At 45.5% G+C, this 19,284-nt stretch overlaps 4 protein-coding genes across 5 annotated transcripts; 1 reads left to right on the plus strand and 3 right to left on the minus strand.

Moving 5' to 3' along the window:
* Positions 1–4,132: 4,132 nt before the first annotated feature.
* LOC112346734 (pentatricopeptide repeat-containing protein At4g02750-like) lies at positions 4,133–5,017 on the minus strand. Its single transcript, XM_024676311.1, has 2 exons — positions 4,853–5,017; positions 4,133–4,687 (listed from the first exon to the last, which is right to left on the minus strand). The coding sequence occupies exons 1-2, from the start codon at positions 5,015–5,017 to the stop codon at positions 4,133–4,135; spliced, it is 720 nt and encodes a 239-aa protein (XP_024532079.1).
* Positions 5,018–5,657: 640 nt separating this feature from the next.
* Positions 5,658–7,112, plus strand: LOC9640234. Its single transcript, XM_024676374.1, has 4 exons — positions 5,658–6,002; positions 6,074–6,116; positions 6,164–6,463; positions 6,537–7,112. The coding sequence occupies exons 1-3, from the start codon at positions 5,688–5,690 to the stop codon at positions 6,424–6,426; spliced, it is 621 nt and encodes a 206-aa protein (XP_024532142.1). The 5' UTR covers positions 5,658–5,687; the 3' UTR covers positions 6,427–6,463; positions 6,537–7,112.
* LOC112346735 (pentatricopeptide repeat-containing protein At4g02750-like) lies at positions 6,538–8,250 on the minus strand. Its single transcript, XM_024676312.1, has one exon. The coding sequence runs from the start codon at positions 8,248–8,250 to the stop codon at positions 6,538–6,540; it is 1,713 nt and encodes a 570-aa protein (XP_024532080.1).
* LOC9639963 (phototropin-2) lies at positions 8,229–13,316 on the minus strand. Of its 2 annotated transcripts, none has more exons than XR_002992567.1 (24): positions 13,197–13,316; positions 12,761–12,870; positions 11,806–12,706; positions 11,556–11,738; positions 11,405–11,496; positions 11,121–11,349; positions 10,853–11,063; positions 10,736–10,806; positions 10,575–10,681; positions 10,473–10,522; positions 10,305–10,409; positions 10,181–10,240; positions 10,009–10,098; positions 9,868–9,944; positions 9,722–9,806; positions 9,594–9,674; positions 9,422–9,525; positions 9,311–9,360; positions 9,146–9,257; positions 8,973–9,095; positions 8,861–8,912; positions 8,689–8,801; positions 8,488–8,628; positions 8,229–8,427 (listed from the first exon to the last, which is right to left on the minus strand). XR_002992567.1 is itself a non-coding variant. In XM_024676373.1 (24 exons), the coding sequence occupies exons 3-24, from the start codon at positions 12,600–12,602 to the stop codon at positions 8,335–8,337; spliced, it is 3,021 nt and encodes a 1,006-aa protein (XP_024532141.1). In that variant the 5' UTR covers positions 12,603–12,706; positions 12,761–12,870; positions 13,197–13,246; the 3' UTR covers positions 8,229–8,334. The 2 variants fall into 2 exon arrangements, 1 of the variants encoding a protein (XP_024532141.1); XM_024676373.1 differs by having other exon boundaries at positions 9,146–9,252; positions 13,197–13,246.
* Between the last annotated feature and the right edge of the window lie 5,968 nt (positions 13,317–19,284).

Raw genomic sequence — 19,284 nt, forward strand, 5'->3', positions numbered from 1 at the left:
GATATCCTGTAAATATTTTTAATTCTATGGAGCTAAGGAGCCCATGATGGCGTCAATGCTGGCAGAGCGGCCACGGCAGGGAAGCTGACGCCGATGCGGCAATGCTCAGCCACGGCATTCGGTCAGGGCGGGATCTCGAGGCAATGCTGATCTAGGGCAGGCGGTAGCGTAATGGCGAGGTGCCGGCTTTCTGGAACGTGTGCTCGTTCTCGCAGGAGGGAGGCAAGATGTTAAATTCTAGCCAGCGTTTTGCTTCAATCTGATTGCTTGATTTCCTCAGTGTCAAGAAACTTGCTTGTCAACTTTGTATGTCTTTTTTTCTTTGTGTAAACTTAAGCTTCTATTGACAGTCAACTCTTTTCTCAAATGCATCAACAATGTTAGAATTGAACCAGGACCAGCACATTACAGTGGGACTACGTGTGCACTCACAAAAGAACCAAAGATTAAATACAAACCAAAAGACTGTTATATATTGAAGAGCTGAGAGTTCTAAGAAATTGTTCTATTATAAGATAATGAAAATTCTAGAGGAATTATTAAATTATAAAACATCTAACTATCTCAGCAGAGTTGGGATCCTTGCTAATACTCAGACTAAAATGGCTTGCTTAAGGCACCTCTCCTCATCGGCTGTGAGTTGAGGACAATCACAAAAGAACACCTCTAAATTTACAAGAACACCAAAATTAACAGTAGTCAATCAAGGTAAATTCTTGAAGATGCTTTCTCAGTATCTTTCTTTTGACATGTAAATTCACTAGGAATACAAGGATGCAAACTAAGTCAGATAAGATAGTCTAAAGTAATTATGTCTTGTTTAACACTAACAAACAATTGTGTGATCAAGTAAGTGTGGGTTGGTCCTCTATCAAGTGATAGAATTGTCATGGCAGCATGAATAGAGGGTGCAAGCAAGCATTACTCAGAAACAACTGGTATAATTTTGGATTGAGGTCCTAAGTGTGACAGCAAGTGTGAAATTTGTGGAAGGTATACAATACATTACAAAGTTCTTTCAATTGATATATATATCTTTGTTATAGCATGAAGATTGCACTTAAAGAAAAGATGATTGTTTCCAAGTGGAAATAGATTTCTATGACTGGGTGTATATCTTGTTCAACATTTCCATGATAGAATTGTACTTTAAAAGTGGAAGATGACCATGGGATGCCAATACCATTGATTTATAGTTAAAAAGTAAATTCATAAAAGTTTTGTAACATCCTTTATAAATCTGGCAACATACTTTAAAGAGAACTCCAAAATGTAATATAAATTTATAAAGATGTATTATGTTATTCCCTTTGTCTTTCTCTAAAAACTCTCTTTCTTCTTGGGTATGTAATTTTTGTCATTTATCTTCTTAGAATTTTTACCACTCAAAGCCCTAAATGATGATTGCCAAAGATGCAAAGAAGTGATTGTTATTGGTTAAAATTAACTCATAAGTCTTAGTTTCACTACTTACTTAATTCTGCTCTATCAAAGGGATAAAGTTTGAGGAATTGCCAAACTTGTCCCTCGTATTTGTGAATTATTTTATCAAATCACAATCTCTCTCAAAAACATATATAAACTCTTGGATTTGGACTTCCAAGAAGTCATTCAGTGTAGTATTATTTAAATTCAAGGATGCTTAATTTTAAATATCCTAATATTATACTTTTGTTCATAGGCCTTTTCCCTTTATATTTAAACTTGGTTAGATCATTTTTTGAGTCGTTCTTTTTGGTTTCATAGAAGATTCTTACAATACTTTTATGCTATTTAAACAAACCTTTTTACTAAGTTTATTATTTAAAAGAAGTATAGTGGAAAGTAGAAATCAATATAAATGCAAAGACCTCTTAAGGATGTAAGAAGTATTGACGCAAACTATAAGATTATTCTAAGAATATTTTATGGCTTATGGGATTTAAGGCAAAAATAAAGTTGGTCTAAACATGTTCTTTTTGGGGATGGTGGAGGAGTGGGATATAAATTTTGATGAGGAATATGGTGTTAGTGATGATAGCCATAATAAGAAGGACAAAACTCTTAATGATGTTGTCGTGCAACAAAAATGCCAGATTACTAAGGTTCAAAGTGATATTAAAGAAGTTAAGGATTCCATCAATCTCATTAAAGATTTCATATTTCACAAATGGTTGAATTAATCTTGTGTCTATGATTATCATTGGTGTGTTAAAAAGTGTTGAAAATTATTATAAACAAACTTAGTAGAAGGAAAAAGATTTCAAGCATGCTAAGAATTATAATATCATCAAATGGAAGTCATCACCAAATGTTTATGATAACTAAAAGGTTGATTGTTGGTTGGAATTATGAAAAAGTTGTTAGTCTTTTAACCCTTTTAAGGATAAAGTGAAAATTGATCTTTTTGTGATGAAGATTTTCCAAAGTTGATCTAAAGTTATTCATGGGAAGGTTAGATATTGGCATGATAAAGATTAGTATTGTTGAGAAGGTGTGGTTGTCCTCTTGAAACTGAAATATTACAGGATTTTATTTTGAAAGTTATTATGTTAACCCCTATTAGGTGTTAAAGCAAAGTGGTGATATATCTTAAGATTTTCCTTTGGAGATGTCAAGTGTCCATAATGTATTTTCTGCCAAATTATTACTACTATACTCTATAAATGTTGCATGCTAAGAGAAGATTCATCTAGTTGTAGACAATGAATCTGAATATGAAGTTAAATCTATCTTAGATTCTTGATTTCATCAAAGGGCTCATATAAAGCTATATCTCATTAATGCTATAGAAGGGTATAATAGGGATAATGGTTGGAACCATTGTTATTCTTTTTTGCTATATTTAGCTTTAGCCTAAGCCTAATCTTATATTATTTGCTAAAATTATGCCAAACTTTGTTTGACATTGCAAGGGTTAAATATAAAGAGTTGATGCAATTCAAATGTAAGAAAGCTGTGGATTTTGGAAATTTAGTAAAACTTAACAAGTCAGGACTAAAGTTAATGATAGAGAGGCCTTTACATATATTATGGAGATATATAGACCATTTTCAGGAGCAATGTCTTTGTTTTATGTTTGCCCTCATGCTCAGTTTCAAAAAACAAGAACATTTAGCTAAGTAACTTATCTTCTTTTCATTATAATGGCTTTATCTTTTATCACATTTTAAGTGACTAGTGCCAATGCAAACTTTATTGACTAAAAGTTTACTTTCTCGTAACACACATGAATTTGGAGTTAAACTCCAAAACTTTTGCATTATGGATAGAAATAAAGCCAGCTTTGTCAAGTGGTCAACCTCAGCAAAGGCCAAGTCAAGCTCATGAGGTGGTGTGAGCATTCCTTCCCCCAGAAACAGAGCCCTAGCATTCCTCTGTGTGCATCATCAGTAACTTTGGAAACTTCTGCCTGTGAATATTTTGTCCCAGACGAGGATGAGCAATGCCCTCTGCCACCCTTTGCATTTGATCACTGGGATGTATGTGACCCTGGCAATGAATTTGACGTGCATTGTGGTAGCAAAGCCTTGCGAATACAATGTGAGCAGCAGCAGCAGACGAAATGCCATCACCACTGACAACACAGCCTGTGTATAAATTGTTACCCTGGATGCTTTTGAATTGTACCAGTTATGCACACCAATTAGATCCTCCTCTGTGACTCCAAAGCTCTTAACGGTAGCACTAACCTGATCTACAAGTTTATATTCGTAGTCAAGCGGCTGAAGGCTTCTCCCTCTCGAAAACGCAATCCCCTTGAAATGCCGCTCATTGTCCCGCTTGTCTGTGTTTGACGGAATAACAGGTGATCCAGTATGATGGAAAATTTCGTGACAGCCTTAGATCGAAGAGGCAGCCTTCAAAGAGCAAACCTTTAGACTTCTAAGTCAACCAGCTGTGAGTTAACGGTGGTCCTATTTCTCTTGATCGATTCGGCCAGTGATGACGCTCGAAAGGAGGACGTAAGCCGCTGGGCTTCTCGAATCCAATCCCATTAAGCTCGGACCTTCCCCATCTTTCTGGTCAGAGTTCTTGAATCGACACGAGGCGCCGAGCAGCGTCGTCCAGGCGATCTCCTTGGGATGGAACGGCATCGTGTGGATGAGCTCCTCGGCCTCCTCTAGCATCCCGGATCGCCCAAAAACATCGATCATGCAGTAGTAATGCTCCACGATCGGGGCGAGCCACAAGTCTCCACGCATTGACACGAAGTAGGCTCGCGATTTGGCGAGGAGCCCCAGCTGCATGAGATGAGGATTCCAGTGAATGTGATCTGGTCGGGAGCCATTCCTTCCAACACCATGTCCTGGTAGAGGATCAAAGCGTGGAAGAAATTCCCAGTGAGAGTGTAGGCCTGGATCATCGCTGTCCATGCGACAACGTTGTGGCGCTCGGGCATTCGATCGAACATCGCCCGCGCGGCGTGTGCGTCGTTTTGAGCATAGGCCCGATCATCGCAGTCCAGCAGATGGAATCGCGCACTGGAATTCGGGTGAAGAGGATCTGGGCTTCCTCGACCTGGCTGTTGGAAACGTAGCCGTGGATCATGGAAGTCCACGCAACCTCGTTTTGCTGTGGGAGATTGTCCAAGAAGAATCGAGCCTCCTCGAGCTTGGAGCTGTTCGATGATCATCGAGAACCATGATGGGAGATCCCACCCGGGCATTCCGTCGAACATAACCTTCGCTTCTCTGAGCTTGGATCCCTGCGCATACGCCAGAAGCATGAGATTCCAGGACACCATGTTCCTCACCGGCATCGATTCAAACAATCGCTTGGCTTCGTCCAGATTCCCAGGCTTGGTATTTGCTGAGATGAGCGGATTCCACGAGACGAATCATTGCTGGCATTTTCGAAATTTCTTTTTCACTTCACGAGTAAAACCCTTCTCTGTATATGCAGCGATTAGAGCATTGCAGCTAAAGTGATCCCAGACGGGCATCTTGTCAAAGACAATCCTCGACTTCAAAAAATGCCAAATTTGGGCAAATGCTGTGATCATTGCATTCCATGCCACTATGTTTTGCTCGGGCATTTCTTCGAAAACAACTTTAGCAATTTAAAAATCTCCGTTTTATGAGTGCGTTGATAGCATTCCGGTTCATGTAATAATGGTTCTCTCGGGCATCTTGTCAAACGCAATCTTTGCCTCGACAAGATGCCGCTTTCCGGTATATGCTGCTATGAGAGTGTTGTATGAGATTAGAGTTCTAGTTTCCATTTCATGGAAGATATCTTTGAATCGCTTGGTCTCGCCGCTCGCGGCATAGGCCGTGATCATTGAATTTCCAGTGACTTCGTCTCTCTCCGGCATCAGATCAAAGATCCCGCTCTGCGAATGCACAGCGATCATGGCGTTGAAGGAGACGATGTTACGCGCCGGCATTCGATCGAACGCGCTCCTCGCTTCTTCCAGATGCCCGCTGCGCAGGAAGCTCTTGATGACGATGTTCCAAGAGAAAAGATTGGGATTTTCCATGGCGTGGAAGACGGCGATGGCGTCGTCCAGGCTGCCGCATCGCGTGTACATGTAAATGCGGGCGTGGATCCTCCTCGCGACTGCCAGATCCACGCATCCTCTCACGGCGTCGGCGATCTCTTCGCGATACGTGGCTGGAAATCTGCCCAGGGAATGGCATGGGCGATGCACAAGCATACACACAAAATTTCTCCAATCCAAGAGCGAGGTTTAGGGTTTTTAGGCCATGGCGATGGCGATGTTCCTGGCGAGGAAGAAGGCCGCCTCCATTGTCTTGCAGAGGGATCCGCTGCCTGGATCGACGCGGTGCCTGGTGAAATCCGTCAAGCATGGAGGTAAGGGGAAGAAGAATCCGGATTTCAAGCGCCGGGATCCTCCATCGCCACGGCCTGGCGATGGAAGCAAGCTCTCCGCGGGGCCTCGCAAGAACTTGTTTGATATCCTGGCAGGACTGCCTGACTGGGGAATGGGGATGAAGTTCCAGAAGAAAACTTGGAGGAGGGATCGCTACTTTGTTCTCACTAGGATCAATCTCTACAAGGTAAGCTCTAGAAGGAATCGACCAATGTAGCTTCTCTGACGAGTATTTCTGTGTGTTCTTCTTCCATCCAGAGCTTGAACCACGGGAAAGCTTGGGGGATGTTTCACGAGAACGGTATGCACAAGCCCTGGCTTTCCTTAATCTAAGTCTTCTTTTTACAGGAGTTTTAAAGACTGGAGTGATGAGGATGAGTGGCTCGAACAAGCGAAACTGGAGAGTGATCGAAAAGCCTCCACCGGAACGAGTACCTTGGAAGAAACTCGTCAAGGAGCCCACTACCCGAGACTTGAAGAAGAAGAAGGGAGCTCTAGCGAAGTACAAGTTAAGAAGGGCCGCGGCAGTAGCAGCAAAGAAGAAAGAACCAGAAACACAGGACGAGCCTGGGCAAGAAGGAAGCGATCCGCCACCACCGGTCACAGCTTGAAAGTTCCCGATGGAAGTCTCGAGCAGCGACACACAAGGCAAGTTTTGTAGACATTGTTTTGATTGTGCTCGGAGTTTTCTTCCAGACTTGTCTAAACATCTTCTCTGTAGATCATAAGAGCGCCTCCACTTGTCTCTGCGCGTACGCTTTGAGGAGCAGCAAATGCGGTGCGCTGCTCGCTGCCGTGCCAAGTTTGTCCGCTGCTCGGGTGGCAACATCGAGGTCCGAGTGAACTCTCGAAGTTCCAAGCAGAATCGTCCACGCAACGTCGTCCGGCACGAAAGGCATGGTATGGACGAGCTCCTCGGCCTCTTCCAGTCTCCCGGCTCGGCCCAGGATATCCAGGATGCAGTGGTAGTGCTTGAGAGCCGGCAGTATTCCGTGGTCTTGGATCATCGACAGGAACCGGCTCCTTCCTTCCTCGGGCCGACCGACGTAGCTGCAAGCCGTGAGAACTCCCAGGAATGTGACGTCGTCGGGCGGTATACCATCGCAGTTCATGGCCTTGAAGATCTCCAGCGCCTCCTGCCATGCAGCGGTGTGCGCACAGCCGACGAGGAGTGTCGTCCATGCGACTGTGTTCTCTGCCGGCATTCTCACAAAGTTTGTCCTTGCCTGTTCTAGATTCCCTGTCTGAGCATATGCTCCCACCATGCACGTAGAGCTAAAGACATTGTGCTCGGGCATCTTTGCGTAGACGCTCTCCAACTTGTCAAGATGCCCATTCTGGGCATAGGCCATCAGCAAGAGATTCCAGGGCAGGATATCCCGCGTTTGCATCCCGTCAAACAAGCCCTTTGCGGCGCTGACTTTTGTTGACTGTGCGTGAGCGGTCAATGCCGCCGTCAAAGATATGACGCATCTCTGCGGCATCTTTAAGAGGATTAGATCTACCTCGTGGAGATTCCCTTGTCGGGCATATGCCGATAACAGGCTGGTCCATAGTACCGAATCTCTCTGCGGGAAGTCAATAAAACTCTTCCTGGCAGCGTTCGTATGACCGTTTTGGGCGTATGCATCGAAGATGGAGGCGTATGTACAAACGTCCCATGCCGGCATCTTTTCATATAGGAATATAGCGCAGTCCAGATTCCCGGTTGCGGCATATCCCGCGATCACATTGTTGCTAGTGACGAGGTCTCTCTCCGGCATGCTTTGAAATAATTCGCTGGCTTCATCCATTTTCCTGTGCTGCACAAACACAGCGATCATCGCCCCCCACGAAACAATGCTCCAAAGCGGCATCGCATCAAACATCTGCTTTGATTCATCCAAATGCCCCTGCTGGGCATTTGCTTGAAACATGATAGTCCACACCCAAACATCTCTTTCCGGCATCTCGGCAAAGAGGGCGCTGGCTCGACCGAGTTCCCCGGATCTCTGGAGCGCTGCCAGCACAGTGGTGAAAGATATAACGTTCCTTGACGGCATTCTCTCGAAGAAAAGCATCGAAGCATCCAAGTGCCGGCTGTGGGTGAGTGACTGCAGCATCGCGGTCCACGACACGATCCACCGCGCGGGCATTCGATCGAAGACGTGCTTGGCCTCGGCGTGATGCCCATTGCGAGCGTAAGCGTGGAAGAGGATGCCCCAGGAGAACTTGTCTGGATTGGCGATCCCATCAAACACTGACTGCGCTGCTTCCACTCTCCCGCATTGGACGTATGCCTCGATGAGGTGATTGCCTAGGAGCCCATTGCTGCGGTGCTCGCTCTCCACGATCCATTTGTGGAGTTTCTTGCACTTGGTAGCATCCCTGGATCGAGAGGCGGCTTTCAAGGCTTGGACGTAGTCTGCTACTGTTACCAAAGCTCTATCTCTCATACAACCTTGGTTTTGATCTCATGAAATTCGCTAGAAGAGAAACAAGGAAATTCCAAAACCATATGACAACATTACCTTGGCCTCCTAGAAAACGTCAGCGTAGTTCTCATCTTTCGTGGCCGCTGGTTCTGCGTTTTTGTCAATGAATTGGATTGGAGTGTCGAGCTCTGGCGCCGGCTATAGAATCAAACCCAGTTAGTTCTTCGTCGATTTTTCAAGGAGAAGGAAGAAACGAACCATGCAGCGTATGAGAGGCCAGTTGATACCGGTGAAGAAAGGATGTCGCTTGATTTCGTATGCTCCGTTTAAACCTCCTAGTCTCTTGGAGGGATCACGTTGGAGCAGCGATCGTATGAGTTGCTTCGCTTGTAGACTAACCTGCATAGAGAAGACTTTGTGCTTTCTAGAGAAAAAACTTGGAAAAGAAAACACACGCACGGGTTTACTGCTCGGAAAGACGAGATCCTTTTGTAACACGTTCTCGAAAGTTTTTTGCCTGTTCTTTCCCCGGAATGGTGTTCGTCCAAATAACATCTCGTACACTAGTATGCCTTAGAAAACAGGGAAGTCAGAAAGAAGCTATAACAAACGAGAGAAAATGCTGCTTTACCGAAAGCCCACCAATCTACGGCACTTCCATGGCCTGAGCCTTTGATGATTTCCTGGGACAGGAACGAAATATAAAAACTAACCAGTCAAGACAGGAAAATTACAGTTCTTACAGGGGCAATATACTCCTCTGTTCCCACAAAAGAGTTGGATCGTGCTAAAGGCTCGGCTACAAACGCTGGCGGCGGCGGTATCTTTGGCTTCCTTTTCCCCGACGGAAGCACTGGACGTATCAGCTGGAAACAACGCTGAGGTGAAAAGGATTGTAGAGAAAACACCACCAGACCTGTGGTTTTGTTGTAGATAGCAAAGAAAGATCAAAGTCCGTCAAACACAAATGTCCGTTCGCTTGGACTAGAACGTTTTCCGGTTTGAGATCTCGATAGACAACGCCTGCACTATCAACGAATTTAGTAAGTATGCAGCATGGCAGCACGGATTATAAACACACCCAGGCAATGAAGATACTCCAGGGCAACCAAGACTTCTGCGGCATAAAATCTGCTCCAAAAAAGTGAAAAGGAGTGAAAAAATGAACAAAAGGAAAACGTTCAGCTGCCACCTTACTACTTCCTCTGCAAAACATTTTAGTGGTTGTTTCTCCATTTGAAGAAAGAGTTCCCCTCCAGGACAAAAGTCTGTCACTAAGCAAACATGAGTCGCAGTCTGCAGGGAAAAAGTCAATTTAGAAAGCAAGATGCTGAGTGTTCAAAACTCAGAAAGCACTGGCAAACCTGAAAAGAAGCATATAATGTCGGGAGGAACGGATGGTCCATCAATCCAAGAATCTCTCTTTCGGCACATGCACGATGAACCTGTTCAAAAGATCAGTGCGAGTTTTCAAAGTTCACAGAGATATCACCTTGTTTCTGTTTATCATCACGCTCTTGTCCATGCTCTTCATGGCAAAATACTGGCTGGAACCTTTCAACTCTACTAAATGTACACTGCCATCACAAAAAGGTTTTTTTAATCCCATATATATGAAACAACTATGTAAAAACTCACCTTCCCGTGTCACCAAACCCAAGAGATTTGACGGGCCGAAAATGGTGGAGTCCCAGTTTCTCGCCACTAGTTCGAATCTGCGTTTAAAAACAAGCAAGAAAACTGGAGAGTTCGTGGGACTAAACATAAGCTTAAATGAACCTTTTTAATGGCATCCCAAGCGGGGGTGTTGACTTTATGGGGCTTTGGATAGACGACTTTAGAGTGTTTAGCCCAAAGGTCGTCGGGTGTCTGGACACGAAAATAAGAAACAAATTCTCGTTGGCATCGAGAGACAAACAAGAAATTAATCATGTGTTAGAAGGAACCTGACTTGGTTTGCATCAGGAAGCTCTCGAACAGCTTCATCAACATTGGCAGCAGTCGCACGAACCTTGGAAAGTAAATTAGTGTTAGAATTGTGCAGCAAAAACTATATATGTCGGCGACACACTAACCACTTTGGCACCTTCTTGTTCCGTTCTCTCCGAGAGTCTCTGACGAATGGGTTCTATGTACTCACTCCCATCAAGTTGCACACCTATAAAGTATTGCAACTCTCCCTGGAAAGTTTTCAGTACATCAGAGACATATATTAAAAAAAAAAAAAAAACTTTAAAACTCGCCTTGTTGTCTTTCATTGCCTGCAAGTGGAAGAGGTTCCAGAATGGTTTGCCTGTTGGCATAACTCAGCAATTGAAGAACACGTTTTTCTCGTTATAACATACCACTCTTTGTGTAGTTAAGCAGCTGAACTGTGATATCGCGCTGTTCTCTGATAGCATCACGAATTTTCTTCACTGTTTCTACGTCAGTTCCAGCTCCTTGCAGAAACCTTCCAGCGACAACCAGAGATAAATGAAAAGCCAGTAAAGATGAAAGTAAATACCTGCAATTTCGTCCAAGGATTTCTTCCCGAGTGTACTCCGTCAGTTCTAGAAAAGAGTCCGACGCGAATATCTAAACAGAAAAACCTTAACATGCATGTCATTTCTCTCATGCTTACGATTGGGTTGTCTGGCAAGCGTGGATCAGTAATGACGAAATTCTTCTCGATACGTTCAAGAGTTGTTGCCAGATCAAACCCTTTACGTATTTCTTCTGCACGATCTATATCAAGACTCTCTAGAGTCTCTTCTTCTTCAATAGTTGATGTGATAAGCTCGGGCTCGGAAATGTCCATTGTCTGCTCGTGAGGATGGTCACTTTTCGAGAATCTGCTTTAACAAAGGCATGAAAGATATGTAGCAAATATTTAAGAGCCGAGAACGTACCTCAAGAGATTGAAAAAGCCTGATGATCGTCTCTTCGATTTACCAGTTTTCCCTATTACCTCTGAAACATCTGGAAGACTGTGCCTTCTCGGAATTGAATTGTTTCGTTCTGAACCAGAAATAGATGCCGCGGGACCACGCTCAGCGACGGGTTCAATGAGAGGATGAGGCCTCTTTACAGCTTCAACCAGCTCTGTGACAGAATGGACTGCCTTGTCCTTCTGGCGAGCTGCGATAAGAGGTTTTAGATCCACAGCTCATGGCATGCAAACAGCATACACTACCATCGTAACGAATAAGCGACTCGGGGAGTCCGTTTGGACGTAAAGCACTTTCCTTCTTGCCTTCGGTGGACTTGCTTACTTCGACTTGCATTCTAAAGAGAAAAACACTCCGAATCAGATTAACCTGCAAACTGTGTATAAAAACGCTTACCCAATGTACTTCAATATCTTGCCATTTTCATCTTTGATTGGAGCGATTGTGAGCAGGTTCCAGAAAGGAGTTCCATCTTTTTTGTAGTTGAGCAGCCGGCCACAAAAGCTCTGTCCTTCTCTTAAGGCGTCGCGAATTTTAGAAACATCGATCGGATCCGTTCCAGAGCCTTGGAGAAATCGACTGTGAGAGAGAAACAGTGCCATCAGCTGGTGCCGCAAGAAAAAAAAAAGGGAGAAGAAGCACTCACCAGTTACGACCAATCACCTCTTTCGATGTGTATCCCGTCATGTTATAAAATCCCGCACTGGCATATAATATCGGATAATCAGCTTTGGTCGCATCAGAAACCACGAATGTCTGCTGAAATGTGGACAGAGCTTCCCTGAGCTCTTTCGAGACCCGAGGAACTGAAGTAGAATCCGTCCTGCCTTCATGTTCCTCCGAAGTCCTTCCTGACATATCCGAGTTCCTTCGCGAGCGCTTCTCTTCGGCAGACGTCCGAGCCTTGACACCATGAACTTTACCTGAATTCATGTCCGCTTTCACCGTCAGCCCCCATTCTGCCGCCCTCTCGGCAATTACAGCATCCGTCAAGATCTCAGGCTCCGTCCCGGGGGCAACTTTCGAATCCTTTCCGTGTAGTTCAGCAGCACCGTCGTTCCAATGCTGTGCCTCTTCTTCACCTATATCACCTTTAGGAGGCTTATCCACCTGAGAGCTTGCTAGCCATGCTTGAAGGAAATCATTTTGTTTCTCTGTGAGAGTCCACCCGGAAGAAGAAAGAGGCTCGGCTGTACTTGTTGTGCCTTTCACGCTCTGGCTCTCCAGAAGGCTCTTTTTCGGAGTCAAATTCAGCTCCTGTATCCTGTCCTGGACATATCCCCGAGGAACCACAGAAGCAGAGTAACCTTGTGGATTGAAAACTTCGAGTGAGCCACGAGAATCCCTCGGAAGTTGAGCCAGAGAATCCCGCACAGGCTTGGGCATGCTGGAAGACCGCTGCGAGAAGTAATGGTCCTGCTTGCTACCGGAAGTGGACTCCATAAAAAATTGAAACTTGGCCGAGGTACCTCACAGCTGCGAGAACGAAAGCGGTACTGCCATGCTAGGATGGTATCAAAGACTGTAGTACAGGATAAGATACACTCCTGAAGAGAGCAAGAAGGGAGTTAAGGAAACTAGAAAGGCAGTTCACACATTACCGTGGCGAAAACTCCCCAATTGTCGAAAGCCGTCATGTTGTTGCTCGAACGTACTCCACGTAAGCAAGCTCCGTAAAGTCGTGTTTCTCCGAGAAGGCGACAATCCATTCCTGTACACAACCGACTTCTTAAAATCTCCGCGGATAAATCTACGAAGCTAACTTCTCTTAAAGCAGCAAGGGATGGAAACGAAAGAAGGAAAAAAGGAGAGACGAGAAACGACTGGCTGGAGGAGAGCTTGAGCCCACAATCCAATCGAACTTAGACTTACGGTGGTCCAGCTAGAGGGACAAGATGGAGCTAGAATGACTGGCACTGGCTACCTAGAGCTTACAAAACGATGACGTGACTTCCACTCCTCTCTAAGATCTAGCGCTAAGAAATCGAGAAACTTAGAACAAAGCACCTACTTTTTGCCAAGATGCTGGTCTCCTACCTGAGGACGAATATTGCGCTTAAGTCGCCGACGCGCCCGCTGGAAAAGCTTTTTGACGATCGACGTCGAGAGCCACGTGAGCAACGTCGACGTGTGCGCAGAGGGGCCGCCAGAGGGAAAATGTGGTCCTGCCCCCATTTCTAGGGTTTAGGGAGCATTGGAGGGAAATCGTCAAAGAAAGTGTTTGATCCTGCCATCTTACCGCCCTCCTAGTTACATACCGATTCGCAAAATCTCACAAATTCTCCAGATTCCTCACACACTTTTGGGCCCTCCATCTCATGTGTGCTGGTAAGCTCTTTTCTACATCCAAGTTTCTTCTTGAAAAAAGGGTAAGCTCCCATTTTATGATTCTTTTAAAGTTGGAAACAGCAAATACAATACTTTTATGAAATTTATAATGGAGGCCATTTCTAGGGTTTAGGGCTCTTTGAAAAGAGCATATAAATTTAAATTGTGTAGACTTTCTTACCCTTCAATTACATACCAGTAATAAATCATGATGTGAAGTCCAAATGTATGATTATGATGCTATATATTAATATTAACATAATGGGATTTTAGTAACTATCGAATTAGTTTAAATTTGGACCACTATAAACTAGGGTTTTTGGGCTAATTAATATGTATATTTTATATATTCCCTTTCTATATTCTATACATTCATGGAGTAGAGAGGCATTTTTGATTGTCCCTAAGTGCTTGAATTTGGGATTTTAATTTAAATTTAGCTTTTGTATCATTTAGATTTAGTTTTTTCCATTTCCTTTTTTTTTTCTTTCTTTCTGGGATTTTGGTTTAGATTTAGTTTTTACATTGTCTAAATTTCCCTTTCCTTTTAGCTTTTTTCATTTCTTTTGCTCTTCCCTTTTCATTCAACTTCATAGTAAAGGAAAATAGTAATTGATGTAATTGCTTAATGTTATGTGATTGTAGTTAAAGAATCAAACTCAATTAATGGTGACATTTATGGCGCATGGTACAACTCCTCTTGTTCTTAGTGCCAATCCTCACATTAGCTGGAGTTCTTTCATTGGAATCCTAAAGATGATGTGTACCACTGATTCAATCATTTCATAGTGATTGCTACATATCATTCTTGGGATGATACTTGACGTTTGTGTGAGTTTCCCACATGTCTCCGAGGGACGATACTGTAGTGGTACAATAGTTTAAGTGCAGCTACTCGTGAAGATTAAAGTATTCTCCCGAATATCTTTAAACATGCATTTGGACATGCCAATAGTAGCGCACCTAAATTTGGAGTTAAATTCCAAGCCTATTGCACTACAAAACGAGGGTCTGGTACAATCCCACGAGCACCAGCTCCCTATATCCAACACCTGTATGCAAAATGGTGTCAGACAGAGTTTGGGTGGCCTAACACGAGGAGGAGGGTACCCCACCGACTAGAGCAGCATGGAGCTTGAGCTTATTCCCAAGCCGAACACAGAATAAAGAACGACATAGCAAGAGCTAAACTAATATCTTAAGTGGTCAAACATGCATTTCAACCACTATCCTTATTATACATTTGGAACCCTCTATAACCCTAAGGGACGGTGTTGTAGTGGTACAATAGTTTAAGTGCAGCCACTCGTGAGGATTAAAGTATTCTCCCGGATATCTTCAAACGTGCATTTGAACATGCCAATTATAGTGCACTTGAATTTGGAGCTAAACTCCAAGCCCATTGCACTACGAAATGAGGGTCCGGTACAATCCCACGAGCACCAGCTCCCCATATCCAGCATTTGCATGCAAAATGGTGTCAGACAGAGTCTGGCACAATTTTGGCATACCAGTGGCCTAAGGCGAAAAGGAGGGTACCCCACCGACTAGAGCAGTGTGGAGCTTGAGCTTATACCCAAGCTGGACACAGAACAAAGAACTGTGAGACACAAAATCCCTAGGCCCCAAAGTGGAGCCGGAAGGGTGCCACGTGGTAGTGGCTGAAGCGAAAGCCAAACGAGCGTAACACGTTTGGACTAACAGCTCTGACTTGAAAAGTCAAGAGCGGGAGTGGAACTCCCAACAAAGTGCTCGAGGAACAAGCATGAAGCGAGCAATAAGCGAGGCTCAAAAAAGGGACCCAAAAGGACCAACACATGACACGTGGAAGTGTCCGAGATGGAGTCCAAGATGGACCCAAGTTGGAGTCCGAGATGGAGTCTGAGATGGACCCGAGTTGGAGTCCGAGATGGAGTCCGAGATGGACCAAGACGGAGTCCGAGATGAAGTCCAAGGTGGAGTCCGAGATGGAGTCCGAGATGGAGTCCGAGATGGAGTCCGAGGTGGAGTCCGAGGTGGAGTCCGAGATGGAGTCCGAGATGGACCGAGACAGAGTCCGAGATGGAGTCTGAGGTGGGGTACGAGATGGAGTCCGAAGTGGAGTCCGAGACGGAGTCCGAGATGGACCGAGACGGAGTCCGAGATGGAGTCCAAGATGGACTAAGACGGAGTCCGAGATGGAGTCCGAGATGGACTGAGACGGAGTCCGAGATGGAGTCTGAGATGGACCCGAGATGGAATCCAAGATGGAGTCCGAGAAGGACCCGAGATGGAGTCCGAGGTCGAGACCGAGACCGCGACCGAGACTGGGACCAAGACCGGGACCGAGACTGAGACCGCGACCGAGATTGAGGCGGAGGCCAAGATCGAGCCCGAGTCCGAGTCCGAGTCCGAGTTCGAGTCCGAGTCCGAGTCCGAGTCCGAATCCGAGTCCGAGTCCAAGTCCGAGTCCGAGTCCGAGTCCGAGTTCAAGTCTGAGAGGGTGAAAGCCCAAAGTGTTCGTCTCCCAGACCCTGGGGGGTTTGGTGAGCTCCAAAAGTATAGTAAGGGGGAGGACTGCAGTGAAGCCAGTTTGGCCAGGAAAGGCGAGTTTGGCCCAGGAAGACTGTACCCAGTGTTGGGTGATGAGCTGCCCACTAGGAAGTCCAAGACTAAAGTGAACACAGACCGACAAGCGGGGTAGCTTGGTGAAGTGTTCAAGAGCCGGCTCTAGTTCCCCCAGGAGATCAACTGGCCGATGCTCCCAGTCCAAGTGTGGGTGGCACTACCTACTTGGATACCAGGTGTGGCTCAACGAAACCTCGCTCTAAGCCCATGGCTAAAGCACCCAAAGGCGGAAGGCGGGGAGAGTACCCAGGTGGCTCGCATAAGGCCACAGTGTTTCGAAGTGTTGTCCCCAAGTCCCAGACTGTGGAAAGGAAAAGGAGCAATCCTTTGGTGTGATAGCCAAGGATACGGTCACGTGGTGAGGAAGTCCCAGAGGACCATGGGACTTAGTGGTCAGGCCTGTGGGCCTTGATCCAGTGGCAGTGTTGGCAAACACGGCCAAGGGCAAAAAGAGACTTAGTGGGGACTGACAGAGGGATATTGGGGAAGGCTGTTCCCCTTGTCGGTGGGCATCCTAAGGATGCTAAGGAGTGGATCTAGGATGACCACTCACGGATGGTTGGCCCAGTCTTGGAGAGACAAGATTGTGTTGCAAGTGGTATTGGACTATCAGTGCGGCAAAAGTGATTGGGCATGGCCTTAGCGTAACAGGCTACTATGTCGGTGGTACCTTTGAGTGTCGGTCATGGGATTGGACACGTGGAGCACTTGGACCAGGTGCAAGGGTTGAGTGGCATGGATGCCATTCTTGGGGCTAGCAAGTCCCAAGTCCTGAAATGGGACTTATGGAGGTTGTGAATGAGACTCCTCCAAGTGGTCGGAGTTGTGGTTAAGTGACTAAAGTAGAATGGAAAAATTAGTCGGTTACAACTTGGTATCAGAGTTGTTCCTTAGTCCAACTTTTATTGGTGCTGAAGTATATCACCACTAGTGTTGGCATCGGAAGGTCCTAGGAGTGGGCTTGTCCTTGAAGAGTAGCAAGTTGGGAAGACATGGCTCTCCACTTTAGTTCACATGTGAACTTGTAGGGAAGGTGGTGGATAGAAAAGGGCTAATAAGGGAACGACTTTGGGATCTTGGGAACAGTATAAAGGTTTCCTCAGAAAGTTGAGGATGTGATCCAGATGAGCATTTGACGTAGCAAACTGTAAACTCCTGAGTTTGGACTTCCCAGGAGGTCACCCAGCCCAGTACTATGCAAACTGTAAACTCCTGAGTTTGGACTTCCCAGGAGGTCACCCAGCCCAGTACTATTCAAACCCAAGGACGCTTAACTCCAACTATCCCAAGACCCTTAACCGATTGGAAAAGGGGGTGCACTCTTGTTCATGGGCCCTTTCCCTCTATATTTGAACCCCTATGGATCGTCTCTCAAGTCGTTCCCTTTGGTTGCTCACAATCCACCACGCTTCCCTGCAAGTTCACGCCCTCGTGAACGGAAGTTGAGAGCCACAGCTCTCCCGAGAGCCCCGCTCTCTTGACACCCTACCCCTCGGGTCGAGCCCAGCGGGAGCAAACTGGACCAGCCAGATGTCAGTCAACATGTGGTGCGATTCCCTTAGCCAACCAACAGAGTCAGACCCGAGACCGCTCTGATACCAAATGTAAACTCCTGAGTTTGGACTTCCCAGGAGGTCACCCAGCCCAGTACTATTCAAACCCAAGGACGCTTAACTCCAACTATCCCAAGACCCTTAACCGATTGGAAAAGGGGGTGCACTCTTGTTCATGGGCCCTTTCCCTCTATATTTGAACCCCTATGGATCGTCTCTCAAGTCGTTCCCTTTGGTTGCTCACACAAACGGGCTAATATAGTTGTGGTAAACAACTATAGTTGGGATCACGAAAAAGATGCAGACTCCAAAACAATAAAGGAGTCACAAGATTACCCTCATATAGTTGAGGCTGATGCTCATAACTTTGAGACCAGAATTGATGACCATGAGAGGTCAAATACAGAAGAGGACACAAGTCCTCGAAATGGTAGCCGAGGCTACCCTTGATAAATGCTGGAACAACCCAAGGAGTTGGGGATGTACTTAGAGGATGAGTGGTATTCTCATCACATGGACAAGTAGTCCTAAGGGGCAAAAGTTGCCCCTAGAGAACAAAATCAAGTGTCAGAGTAACACTTGTGAAAATAGTCCTTGTGAGTAGGACATAAATGCAAGAAGTTGTATTCCAGTGAGTTGGTGCCTCACAAATAGGACCTTACGGGTCTGTGGATTAACCAAGTCCAAAACTGCTGGATGACTCAAATAGAGTCAAGGAATCATCCTAAAGGATTGATGGAAGCATTTGGACTGAGGTGTGTTGTACCCCACAAAGGATGGAGGGGGGATCATAGGATTTAAGGATGAGAACAGAGGGTATCTCATCGGTGGCAGAATGTGCCATACTAAAGTCGTGGGAAAGGTGTTCCCCAAAAAGAAAGCAACTTTGGCATAGAGTTGTGTGTGCACTATGGTGCAGTGCTAACGGATGGTTGGCATGAGAAAGAGTGGTATTAGTCTTAGCAAAGACTTAGACACAAAGAAGAAGTGTCATAGAGGTAGGCTCGTGGAGCCAATGGTGTGGAGACACCAAATGTGCCAACGTGTGATACCTTGAGGTTATGATGGTGGGTTCATAAGAACCCCTTGCCAAGGGAATACCAATAGAAGCGGGAATGGCATGGCCTAAGTTGGAAGGCATGCGGTTAGAGTGTGGTGACCCAGATAATGATGGAGGTGTGGAAGCACCAAGCAATGAATTGTAAGACTTGACAACTATGGGGCAACTAAGCAAGAGGTGTAAAGATAATTGGTTAAACGGGTAGAAGGTAGCTACCCAAGACTTTTAAATGGCATAAGGAAGTTAGATATACCCTTACAGGGGATAAATTGCTTATGCTGCGATATAGTGAGTCAATGTCGTAAAAGGAAATGCTCATTGTTAAGGAGACCATCATTGGGACACCCAAACACTCTGGAACACCAGGAGGTGGTGTTTAGTGTCGCAAGGGCAATAGATAAGGCCCAAAGGACTAAGTCCCTTGCGAATGATGGATAGAAGGTGCTATCCAAATGTCCAAGGTTGCAGAGACGGGAGAAAACTGTCTACCTGAATTGGACAAAGCCAAAAATGGAATTTTGGCAAGGCTAGTGATGGGCATGTAAGGGCCCATAAGCAATAACATTAATCCCGGTGT

This window comes from Selaginella moellendorffii, unplaced genomic scaffold (assembly GCF_000143415.4).
Source record: "Selaginella moellendorffii unplaced genomic scaffold, v1.0 SELMOscaffold_17, whole genome shotgun sequence".
Taxonomy (NCBI): Eukaryota; Viridiplantae; Streptophyta; class Lycopodiopsida; order Selaginellales; family Selaginellaceae; genus Selaginella; species Selaginella moellendorffii.